This window comes from Ornithodoros turicata, chromosome 3 (assembly GCF_037126465.1).
Source record: "Ornithodoros turicata isolate Travis chromosome 3, ASM3712646v1, whole genome shotgun sequence".
Classification (NCBI taxonomy): domain Eukaryota; kingdom Metazoa; phylum Arthropoda; class Arachnida; order Ixodida; family Argasidae; genus Ornithodoros; species Ornithodoros turicata.
Window position 1 is genome coordinate 21,532,262 of NC_088203.1, and position 11,381 is coordinate 21,543,642.

Consider the following 11,381-nt stretch of genomic DNA (forward strand, 5'->3'; position numbering starts at 1 on the left):
GGCTCCCAGGTCTAAATGAATATGTAATTATACCTTAAGTTTTCGGGTTTTATTTTTTTGGGTTAGTCCACGTATTCTAGTCAGTTCAATTTCTGTAAGTTGGGACCTGGTGCTTTGTATGATATTTCAAATTATGTTGAAGCAATAAATGAGAAACAGTGTGACAGCCATTTTGCAACAGGACACTTTTTTTTAGCAACTGCATTAGCTCTCAACATATTAAATTTTCACACTGGTCCCCGTTGCACTTCAACACAGCAGGCCAAATGCCAAAATGAAGTACGCTGAAATCATTGCTGTGTCCGGAAAATGGGTGGCTGAAGATTTGCAAGTACTGCGCACATACGAAAAATGTCAGTCATGTATGGCACAAGCTCAGCTGGTACGGTGGAGTTCAGGATGTCGAAGGTCTTGATCCGCTGAATCACTCTCTCTACATGCACCCTAACTTGTGCGATGTAATATGTTGTGTCCATTTCTCTGCTGGTGAACTGTGCATTTCCTGATGAGAATGGGGGCATCACTAGTAGTGCACCTTTCTGTCCGAGGTGGGAGCTGATGCCAGGGAACCCCTCGTCAGCCAGAATTAGATCACCTGCCTCGACAAGGTCTAGGAATCCAGAATCCGTTGTTATTGCTGTGTCGCTTTCTCTTCCCCCGTACGCTTTTGACACAAAAGCAATCTGTCCATTGGGGACAATTGCAACCAGGAACTTCACAGTCATACCGCCTTTATAGTTTGCGTACAGATTTCGTTGCCTTTCAACAGGAGCTGGAGTTTCCGTCCTCACTTCAGTGCAGTCGATTATGTATCTGCATGAATGATAGTGCTCTCTGAAGCATTCTGGAAGAGTCGCTCGGATTGTTTCTCTTGATGGTGTGAACAACCACTTGCTTGTGACCTGAACCAAGTTTGTCAACATAGAGAAAAATATTCTGCTAGCAGTGGAACGATGAATTCCAAACAGAGCGCCAAGGCCGGTGAAGGTAATTCCCAGCTTCAACTTCATCAGAAATATCAAGAGCTTGTTAGGGATAGTGACGTCGACCTCTCTTACGCGGAAGTTGGTAAGGAGGCTGAGTAGAAGTGCAAACACTTCTGGCGTGGTGCCACATAAATCATGCAGGGTAGCAATCTGATCACGAAGAGTCTCGTAACCCTGAAATATGCACGTACGCGAAGAATGTCCAGAGTAGCGTGATTGTGTCTCGCGCACAGCCTGCACTTCACTTTCAACACAAGGTGTGTGCGTAATCTGGGTGCTGCCGGTCGTTTCCAGAATGGTGCACATGAAGACGGAGAATGGTCTGCCACTACCTTCATTGGCTGCATCTGTCTGTGTGCCCTGTCAAAAAATAAAATATAAATAAACAAAAAGAATAAATGGCAATTTTACACGTGCACTTAAGTAATACACAATATTGCTTCTGCAAGTACAATGCCTACCACAGATGATGATGAAGCTGGTTCCAACGCTCCACTAGAATCTGAGGAAGGAGGCTCATTGTATGTTTCATCCTGAAATTCCTGATCTTGGAAATCTCCATACAGTCCAGGCACACCATCTTCTTTTCTAGCACAAAGTGTCACTGAAGCCGTGGTGTTGTCATTACGTTGAGCTCGCCGCTTGAGTCTGTGTCCGTAAAGCCAGGTAAAGCTACCGTTAGCGGACGTAGCCGCAAACATACACACAAATGCGAACAACTTGGTGCGTTGTGTCATCGCTAATGTACTAATGGAAATGTCGAAAGTTGCTTACCTTTCATAACGCTCAACAGGCGCCAATCCCACGACGGATTTGGCTTTGTACATCGCTGGAAATACTGAGGGGACGTAGGAAGGATACGTCTGGTCAGCGCTTTTTTCGTTGCCGACGAAGTGGCCACTGCAGATGACAGTCGTCTGGCTTGGCTCCCAAGGAGTGCCATCCGGGCTACACAAAGCAATCACAAAAAAGTACAAACTATTTTAGAACGGAAAAACTCAACCACAGCAGTTTTAGACTTACTTCACTCTTCGTACAGCCGCTATCCATTGTCGCCGACGCCCTTGTTCAAACCACTTGTTCGGAAATTTATAAAACTTCACACGAGGCTGTTTCCCCCTCACGTTCACCTTACTGTTGTGGCACCCTACCACGCAGCAATAGCTGCCGTTTTTTCGTGGTCTTTGCGATTCCATGCAAGCAAGCGAAGCGAGGCCCTGCACTCCTGCACTGCCTACGGCATAGATAGTACCACGCCGTTTTGCCGCATTCCGCCGAGCGGGGGCGATAGTGTCGGGACAAGTTTTAGCGCGCGCTGCCTATAGCAGCGCTGTTTTAACTTTGGTCTGGCCCCGGCTCTCTTTTAAAGGGACAGTCGCATCGACCACAGATCGATTCCGAAACCACAGTGAAATGAGATTCCCCGTCCTTCACTGACCATGACTCCGAAAGTCCCATCCCGATCGACGGAATACTTTTTGCATAATTCGTGTGTAAGCGGCGCTACAGCAGACGACGGATGCGGGCGTCAAGCGGATCTCCCTACTGAGAATCTTTAGCAACGTCACATGGAATCTGACCAATAAGAACGCGGCGAGCCAGAGGAGTCCCCGCGGCTTGCAGCTTGCATGAGCAAGGTCAGGGAGACGAAGGCGAAGGCACATACGGAGATGGCGGACTCGGAACGCGGAAGTGGCGAATCGTGCTGTTCAAATGCCTTTAGTAATAGATCCCGTGACGAATATACATGTTTAATGACGGCCCATATGCGACGGATTCGCTTCTTCTGCAAGTCACTGGTGATGTACGTGCCGCAGCTGCGTTAGCGCAACAGAACGAGCCTCAGGACCACTGCTTTAGGTACGGCGTTTGTGCGGCGTCTGTGCTCCCCAGGAACCGGATGAGTACCTATATGCTGCAGTGCTGGTGAAGTGGCAGAGTTGTGCAATGACGGCGAAGTACAGTGTTAGCACGCATAACACTTTGTTCCCAGCTCTCTGTCTTCGGCCAGAACTTCTGGTGGTGTATCCACCGCAGTATTGCAGCGACGATCACAGTCTTCGCCTGCTGTAACCACGGTAGATAGGCACGTTGAGCAATATTTATTTTCGTAGTTGTCGTCGTTGTTTGCACACACGACGAATGCCCCATGAAAGTTACGAAGGCTCTAACCAACTGTGCAACTCAAGGGCCGGGTTAGAATTAGAATGATTGTCAGGAAATTAACTGTGCTACGTGTTTAGGAACGTGTCCTTCCTTTTTACAGCTACGTCAGGTTCACTGCTTATTGTGTGTTTACAAGCGGAGCTTGGAGGTTCCTTGGACCGAGAAACAGACGACAGATACCTGGGTGTGTCGTCCGCATGATTCGCCAACGTTTTTCCATCCCGGTCCTATAAGGACTATCATCTTTAGTGTGCCTCATTTCCTGTTCACACCTACACCATAATAGACTTGCGTAGTTTCCAGTTGAGAAGTGTGAAACAGAATCTGTGTTACCACAGTAATCCCGAGAAGTGCAAAGAAATAGGCAGGAGCAATAAACTACCTGGTCATAAGTGACAGTTATACTTTTAATGGTAGTGTAATGCTTCTCGTTGGCATAGCATGTGAGGGATATAACACGTCAAATAATTTCAGGTAACGTTTCATAACTCACTAATGGTACAGTTACACCTCATTATCATAGAAAGTGATACATGTCCACAATTTGTCATTCCCACGGAAGATTGTTCTGCCTTGATACAGCAAAACAAATTTTGATACCTGCCATTGATCCAATTTTTTTAGCACCACTGTTTTGAAAACAGCTCTCAAGTCTGTATTATAATAATTATTATAATCACAGGCAATAAGTTACGCAAATGGGAATAAATCTTTGTGTTGACTGAGTGTTGTCCATTCAAGAGCCATTGCACAAGTCCACATCCAACTCTTCATGCACAGATATGTATTATTTGCTATGCACAGACAGTTATCAGCGTGCACCACACTGGCAATGTCCCTTGGGATCTGAAGCGGGGACTCACAAAGAAAAAAAAAAACACAAAAAAGTTTCGTAAGTACTTCAATTGCAATGAAAATCTAGAATTCTGTGTACTTTACATTTCTGGACGGTTTCATTATAACAGTGGTACACAGGAAAAAAACTCGGGGTGTTGGGGGGGATCTGGATCGATCTCTGGGCACAACCAAGTGTAAAATTTTGGAAGGGTTAGTATACATCATGAAATGACCCTCATGCCTCAGACCCCACTACTCGAATAATGCACCTCCCATTTACAGTAAAAGGCCTCTTACTATCTACGGCATATCCTATCAAAGCTCACAGGACAGCAGATTTGGCCAATACTTATGTGACTGTGCCTTGTAGAACATGCAGCTTTTCTGTTGAATTGACACTACATCTCTGGTAGCCCCTTTAATGTATGGAGGTAGGTGCATTATTTCGCATTTAACCAGCAGTAATGTATACCATTGCAAAAAGGGAGACAGGGGCTTAATCTCAACGCTGCATCAGCATCATTCATCATCTCACAATAACGTTGTTGTTGTCAGCCTCTGCACAAAGATTTGGGTGGACCTGAAAAGGACCTTTTTTTCTTCTTGTTTTTCATTCCCTTCTTTCAAGCTATTGGCATTGTCTTGGCATGTAGCTGTGAGATGTTAGTAGAAGCCATGAAGTCATTCTCTTTACTTCTTGAACTTGGATGAAGAAAGCACTGTTCTTGAAGATCCTAATTTGTCAGAGGCGTCGTAAAGGCATTAGTGTAAAAACCAGGTCTCTCAGCAAAATTTCCGTGCACACACGTACATTGTTTGATGCCGTTTCATGGATGGATGGGTCTTGGATCAGCAGCACCTAGTCCTTGTATAACACAGAACGTCAAAAGTGCACCTCAAGTTGGCTACGACAACCGCAAAAACCGCCACCCTACAGCACACAAACAGTTCACAAACAGCGAGGTAAAAGGAAACTGGGAAGTGGTTTATGGCGCTTATGTTACGGACAGAGGTACTGCTTGTATATAGTGCCTGTTTCTAACACCAGCACACAAACAGCGTCAGTTCTTCCTTTTAGTGATCGGGGTTCATAGTTTGCGAATTGTTCTGTGTCCAAAAATTGTAAACACATTATATTTATTTAAACATGTAAACATATTATATGTATTTAAGTAATATACGTACCACTTGTACTTGACCCTGTCGAGCTGCCTGCAGTTGTAATACCCATGAAAACCAATCATGTCTACCACATTCCACAAAAGTCACAGGTTCAGTAACAGGGAAAGTTTCATGATAACGCGTCCGACAACAAGAAAAGCCAATCACGTTCATATCGATGGCATCATGTTCTTTTACTTGTTTATTGCATTTTATTTATCTAGTTATTAATCAGAGGTTAGGGGATACCTTACGTTGTACCGATTTCGTCTTTTGCTGTTTAGTTACTCACGCGCAAGAGTGACAGATCCGATTGGGAAACTACATAGTCATTGTGACTTACTGTCGAAGTTGCTGCCTCGCTTTGTTCGTGGAACACTGTCGGAACGGCGTCAAGTGTCCTTTTTTGTGTCAACCCAAGTTGCACTTCCATGATGTTCTCATCCAGGTACACATTATCCAGGTACACATTACATTGCGAGGAGCATACACGGACAGCATGAACACTCCTTGCTTCATCTGAATACCCGCTAGTGATGTAGCTGCTTCTCACTTTCGCTTCGTCAGGGGTCTGGCTGTAGCTGTACTTTAGGCGTGCGAAATCAAACATCGAGGTTTTCGAAGGAAGTTTTCCTGGAGTCAGGAACGCTGCGTCGGTTTCCAACCGACATCTCACGCGAAGGATGCAAGCGTAGAGATTCTCCCGATTCACAAAGAGTATCCGCGTCACTAGAAAGTGTCACCTGTGAATACGGGCGACGTGCAGCAAAAAACAAAGCAGCCCCAGACTTGGCGGCAGACGACAGCGTCCTTCACAGCGGATTAGCCAGATTCCACCTTGCGTCACGCGATGTCGTTGGCGCTGCCGCTTTCGAGGATCAAAACGAAACCGGATCTTTTAAATTCGATTCCTCATCAGCCCGGCAGTTTTGGAAGGAGAAAATTTGGCAAATAGCTCGTGGTAGTGTACCGAACACATTGGTATTGGATTCGTAAGCACGGTTCCGGATGCGACAGTCCCTTTAAGCGACGTTGTCCGCCTTTCTGTTCTGTAAGTCGTCGCATACATCGCAACCTGCAATCCCTAGATGGGCAAGCTTAATCCACGCGCCTACCGACGGCGGAGCATCTGAATGATCATTGTTGCCTGGTCTATGTAGTTACGACGTGATTTGAGAAGCTAGAGACGTGAACCAAATGAGGTAAGGTTCTCAAGCGATAAGACATTGTGTAGAGTGCGACTTTAGCACCGTATCGTCTGGAATGTAACATGATCCGACGCCCAAACGTATGGTCTCGGAAAGGAGTTGAATTTGGTAAATGTCCGATGCATAACGTGTCCCACGGAGGTGACATTGGCGCTAATGATGCACAGGAACTGCACACGACCATGTCACACGGCTCTTTCAAAGCGGATTACATCCGATCCGTATAGAGTTTCTCAAGAGCGTTCTGTGCGCCATGCTGCTACACGGTCCAACTCTATGCGTAGTGAAAGGTTGGCTTGTCGACAGGCGCCGCTAACAGCCACGAGGCAGTACGCTGGGATTGACAAATATGTTCCTAAAAAGTCCAGAATAACCGCATCCGCTTCAGCATCGTGCTGTTTACTTTACTGGGGGCGCGGTGTGATGAGTGGTCGAGATTAAACAAATTAGCAAACGCCGTCACCTGTCAAACCTAGACTAAAACTGTAACGGCGAAATTCCATGGGCTCGTACAGGAACATTCGCAAATTAATGTAATGTTTTTGTTTACGACTACAAATTCGCTGAGTTCGAGGGTTCCAATGGTGGCCTTGAAGCCGTCTTGAGATTCTCAATCCCGTTTAACGAACTGGATCGGGCTAAGCAGGATCGGAGTTCGGTCCTACTCGAACATGTCCGTCTAGCAGCGCCGGATCCGCATTGAGCTCGATGAGCATTGGCTCAACTCTGATGGGAAGTGTACGTTTGACAGGGGTATAACCTCGCTGTTAGAAACAACAGCGTTTGCAGCTACTACGAGTACTTCTTATTCTATCTATTCCGAACGCAGTGTTTACTCGAGTCCTTTATAGCAGATGTTGCCGAGCCTACTTTCGAGCCGCATTGATGCATCATGGCCACTACAAACAAGAACACCATTAGATTAAAAGTGAACACGGGCGCAGACGTGATAAGTACCAAGCTTCTACGATGTCAAAGCTGAACCCTCCTCACAAACTGCTATTGCGACCTGATCGTTCTGATGTGAACGCCCGCGATCGCTTCTCGACACTAATCGAGTGGAAAGACAGGATCAGCAACCAGTACGTCTGCGTGGTAGAGGACTACGGGATGCGCTACTATAGGAGTACCAGCATTACGAGTGCTCAGCGTTCTGGCTTACATGCCTGAAAGCGTCGGAAAGCGCCTGAAAGCGTCGGAAAGACATATGTCGGCACAGTTCCCCTAGAAGTCGGCCCAGGACGCCCATTTCCCCAGGGCATCAGTCGTGACGTTGCCCACGTACGTGAGGCCGACAACGGCAAGCCCTTTCACCATCACCACCATCACCACTGGCTTACATGCAAGAGGTAGAAAGGATGACGACGTTTTGCGCACCATTCTCCTTCTTTTTTTTCTGGTCTTGCCCGCATGAAGTGGGCTTACAACATTGCAGTGGTACCAGACGTGAGCGCACATGCAGTTACGTATTCACGTAGAGATCAAGTTCCCTTGCTACCGGCAGTACAAAGGGAACTTCTGAGGACAGGAGCAGCTGCACTCTTAAAAATGAACTTCACCGCATAGCACGCTCCTAGCCAACCATCATCTCGAATGATATCGTTATCTGCCCTGATTTGTTGAAAACGGGAGGCGTACGTCTTTTCTGTGACAATCATGAACAGCATAAGAGTCACAGAAAAGGCGTACGCCTCCCGTTTCCAACAAACCATCGTTCGAGGTGATGGTTGGCTAGTTGCGTGCTATGCAGTGAAGTTCATTTTTAAGAGTGTGGGCGTGATAAAGCGCGTTGACTGTGTGACAGATTGGTGCGTAGCTGTGGTGGTTGCGAAAAAGGATGGACAACTGCGAAAAATTATGTAATATACGGCGACTACGGAAAGCTCAATAGACAGATCATAAGGGAATGATTGGCATGACTACGGTTGAGGAGAACCTCAAGAACATTTCCGCCGGAAAGGTGTTCAGCAAAACAAAATCGAGGCGAATGCCGGATACCGACAGATTCCGCTTCACCTGGAATCACGGAGCTAACCACATTTACAACCCCTTTGGGATTGATCCAGTTCACGCGGTCGCCTTTCAGAATGGCCACTGCACCGGAACTATTCCACAGGGAGATGTAGCGTATTCTTGAAGGGCTTCGGGCCTTAACGTGCTCCCGGCACGTTAAGGCCCTCGGAGACAACTGTGTTCACGAGTGCGGCGGCCTGTGGACAAACTGCTACCGCGTGCCATTGCACCAGTCAGTTAGTTCTAACGGCAAAAGTCATCGAGTGAAGCCACGGGATGAGATGCTCCCCAGCACATCCGGTTCTCCGGAATATTCTATCATCGCAGATCAGAACTCATGTAGAGGAACACCATCTCCTCTACATGAGCAACGCCACAGTGGTCGGTCTATGGATTAATCACATCACACGGCACACCGTATTTAGCGTCCCTCACCTAAGACGGTGGATCTAAGCAACTTGTACCCTGCCGCCAAGTTGCTGGCGTCTTCGGCCAGGATCGAAATTGCAACCTTTGGATCAATTGGCTTACATGTTATCAACTAATCCACCGAGGCCGATGGAAGGCTGCATGCAGTATTACGTGGAATACGCGGCGCTCGTATGACGCTGAACCTGAAGTGCGAGGTTCGCAAGAGAAGTATGCTTTTCGTTTTGGGGCACGCGCTTGATGAACGAGGCATCAGGTGATCCAGCGAAGACGCCGGCTATCACGAAAAGAAGATGCTCAACTAAGAGCATAGCTGGGTATGGTAAACCGCATACCTGGTCTGGCGGAGACTACGGAACCGTTGCGGAACCTATACGTGAAGGACGCCATTTGGACATGTGGGCTTTCACAGCAGGCATTCAATGAGATGTAGCAGTGGCTGACTGCGACGCCAGTCCTGACGTTGTACGACACTATCGAAAGGCAGAAGACTGTCTGGGGAAGCATCGTCCTATGATCTGGGCGCGGTGATCCTGCAGGAAACTCTTCTACGTCAGAGGCTTTCTGGGGCATATGCGTCCAGAGCCTTGACCAGCGATCTACAGAAGTTCGCCCGGATCGAGAAGGAAGGCCTCGCGATTGTTTGGGCATGCCAGCATTTCAGGACGTACCTACTTCACTTTGACGGACTTCACTTTACAGTGGAAACAGACCACAAGCCTTTGGTACCAATGTTCACTGTGAATCTTGTTCAATCACAGTTGACCAGCTGACTGCGCGTCTGCAGCTCTTACGTATGCGCATCCACGACCTATAGACTTCACAATGCGGCACGCCCCAGAAAAGAGCATGTTCAGTAGCCACACTTATATAAGCGTATATACTTTTGTTTACTGGGTGTGTGCAGGAGTTTTTGCTTTGTTTCCTTTTTGAAACAATACATTGGTTAAAAACTAACGGAGGCTCTCTTCGCAGGAGAGGTTCGCGGGATTTCGAGCGCAGAGTTTACTTTCGTGACTTTTGAATTAATTAAAGTACATTTTATTTATTTAGCCCTACATCAGAGCCGTATATTAAAAGGGAGTCTGGCCATTGCACCGGCCAGACCTGTGTGTCATGCCTATACCCGAAGCTCCATCCACTTTTTCACCTTTCTGTCCAATGACGTCTTGAAATATGGGACACTATCATTCAACCTAATCTCACTATTTGTCCCTTATCCAACATGGGCGGCGCCATATTGGCTGGCAAGTAGATTGGATGGGTTTCAAATGGACACCTCTCGCGTACTATAAACTTGTGGATTTGTATGCCAACCTAGGCTGCGCAAGGCACGGTGGGAATTGTCGTCTGCTTCGCTGCCGGCAGAACCACCTTCTGGTATACACGACGGAACGACTTTTAAACTAAAACAACATGACTACTTGGAATCCAAAAGGCAAGAATGTTTGTAACCATAACATTCAGTAATTAAACTGAAAATTGTTCAGTACAGTGCTGTTTTTCTTCTTAATTCGGTGTTGTTGCCGTCGTGTTCACTAGACCTAACAACGACGACAAAAAGTTTTATTTCCAGCTAGATGACTTTGCGTTCTTAGATATTTGGATCTTAGATATTTTCGAGTAACTTACGAGAGGATGTACAACTGCAGCGTAAAATCATAGTACGTTATGAAAAGTTTAGTCACGAAATTCCCGCTTCACGGTATTCGCTTTCGTCACCATTTTGGGTGGCAATCGAGTGTCATGGCGGCCCCCGTGGTAATAAGCGAACCAATGAGAGGTGCGCAGCTGTGATTGAGAAGTCGAGCTTCTTTTTCAGGCTCCTCGCAATGGCCAGACTCTCTTTTAATATACGACTCTGCTCTACACTCTAAATCGTTTTATACCTTAAAGGGTGTAAATCAAAATGTTCATGGCGCACACCTTTTAAGGTGTATTTTAACACCCTCATGGCGATTGGGGTGTAAAGGGTATTACGCTGAATAAAACTGCTGGGTATAATCACAGTGAGGTCCATATATATATGCACATCAAGGTGATTAAATGCGTGTAAACGTGCACAACCGACAAACAGACAATCATGTATGGCACGGCAGCTGTTCGTGGCAATGAAGCATGGCAGCTGTCTATAGTCTTTCGTGAAATTGTAGACCTTCTCATGAGCAGGCACCTCCCCCATGTGCATGTTAATTACTTAGAACGTTGCATTTATTCGTTTCTTCAAGGATTTGCAGTGTGGTACCCACAAATATCTAACCCCTGTAAAATGCATTACATATTATTCATTAACCGCGACTCATCAGGATGTTTGGTCCTCTCCTAGCTCTATGGTGTATACGTTTCGAAGGGAAACACTAGCATTTTAAAGATGTTGCTAGAAAAACTCGAAAGTTTAAGAGCGTAACCCTTTCATTAGCAAGAAGACATGCATTTTATCAAATGTATGTGTGATCGCAACCCTTCATCGAAAATGCCACATCGACTGATGGTTCCAAGGAGATACTACTTGAACATGCCCCAGAAGCAATTCAGAGTTACATTCATGACCGTGATATTCACGCAGAATCTATAGTCTATG

The 11,381-nt window shown here is 46.5% G+C and overlaps 1 protein-coding gene across 1 annotated transcript; it reads right to left on the reverse strand.

The window, feature by feature from the left end:
* Window positions 1–290: 290 nt before the first annotated feature.
* On the reverse strand, window positions 291–5,233 carry LOC135389201 (uncharacterized). Its single transcript, XM_064619267.1, has 4 exons — window positions 5,175–5,233; window positions 1,761–1,934; window positions 1,448–1,634; window positions 291–1,346 (listed from the first exon to the last, which is right to left on the reverse strand). Exons 1-4 carry the CDS (start codon window positions 5,231–5,233, stop codon window positions 291–293), a joined length of 1,476 nt encoding a protein of 491 aa, XP_064475337.1.
* Between the last annotated feature and the right edge of the window lie 6,148 nt (window positions 5,234–11,381).

Bases quoted from the DNA above. Each gene is read 5' to 3' on its own strand.
- LOC135389201 (XM_064619267.1), bottom strand. From the start codon at position 5,233: ATGATTGGTTTTCATGGGTATTACAACTGCAGGCAGCTCGACAGGGTC. The intron at 1,635-1,760 runs GTAAGCAACTTT...TTACGGACACAG, and splicing joins CCTGTTGAGCGTTATGAAAG to ACTCAAGCGGCGAGCTCAAC. The intron at 1,347-1,447 runs GTAGGCATTGTA...ATTTTTTGACAG, and splicing joins CAGCTTCATCATCATCTGTG to GGCACACAGACAGATGCAGC.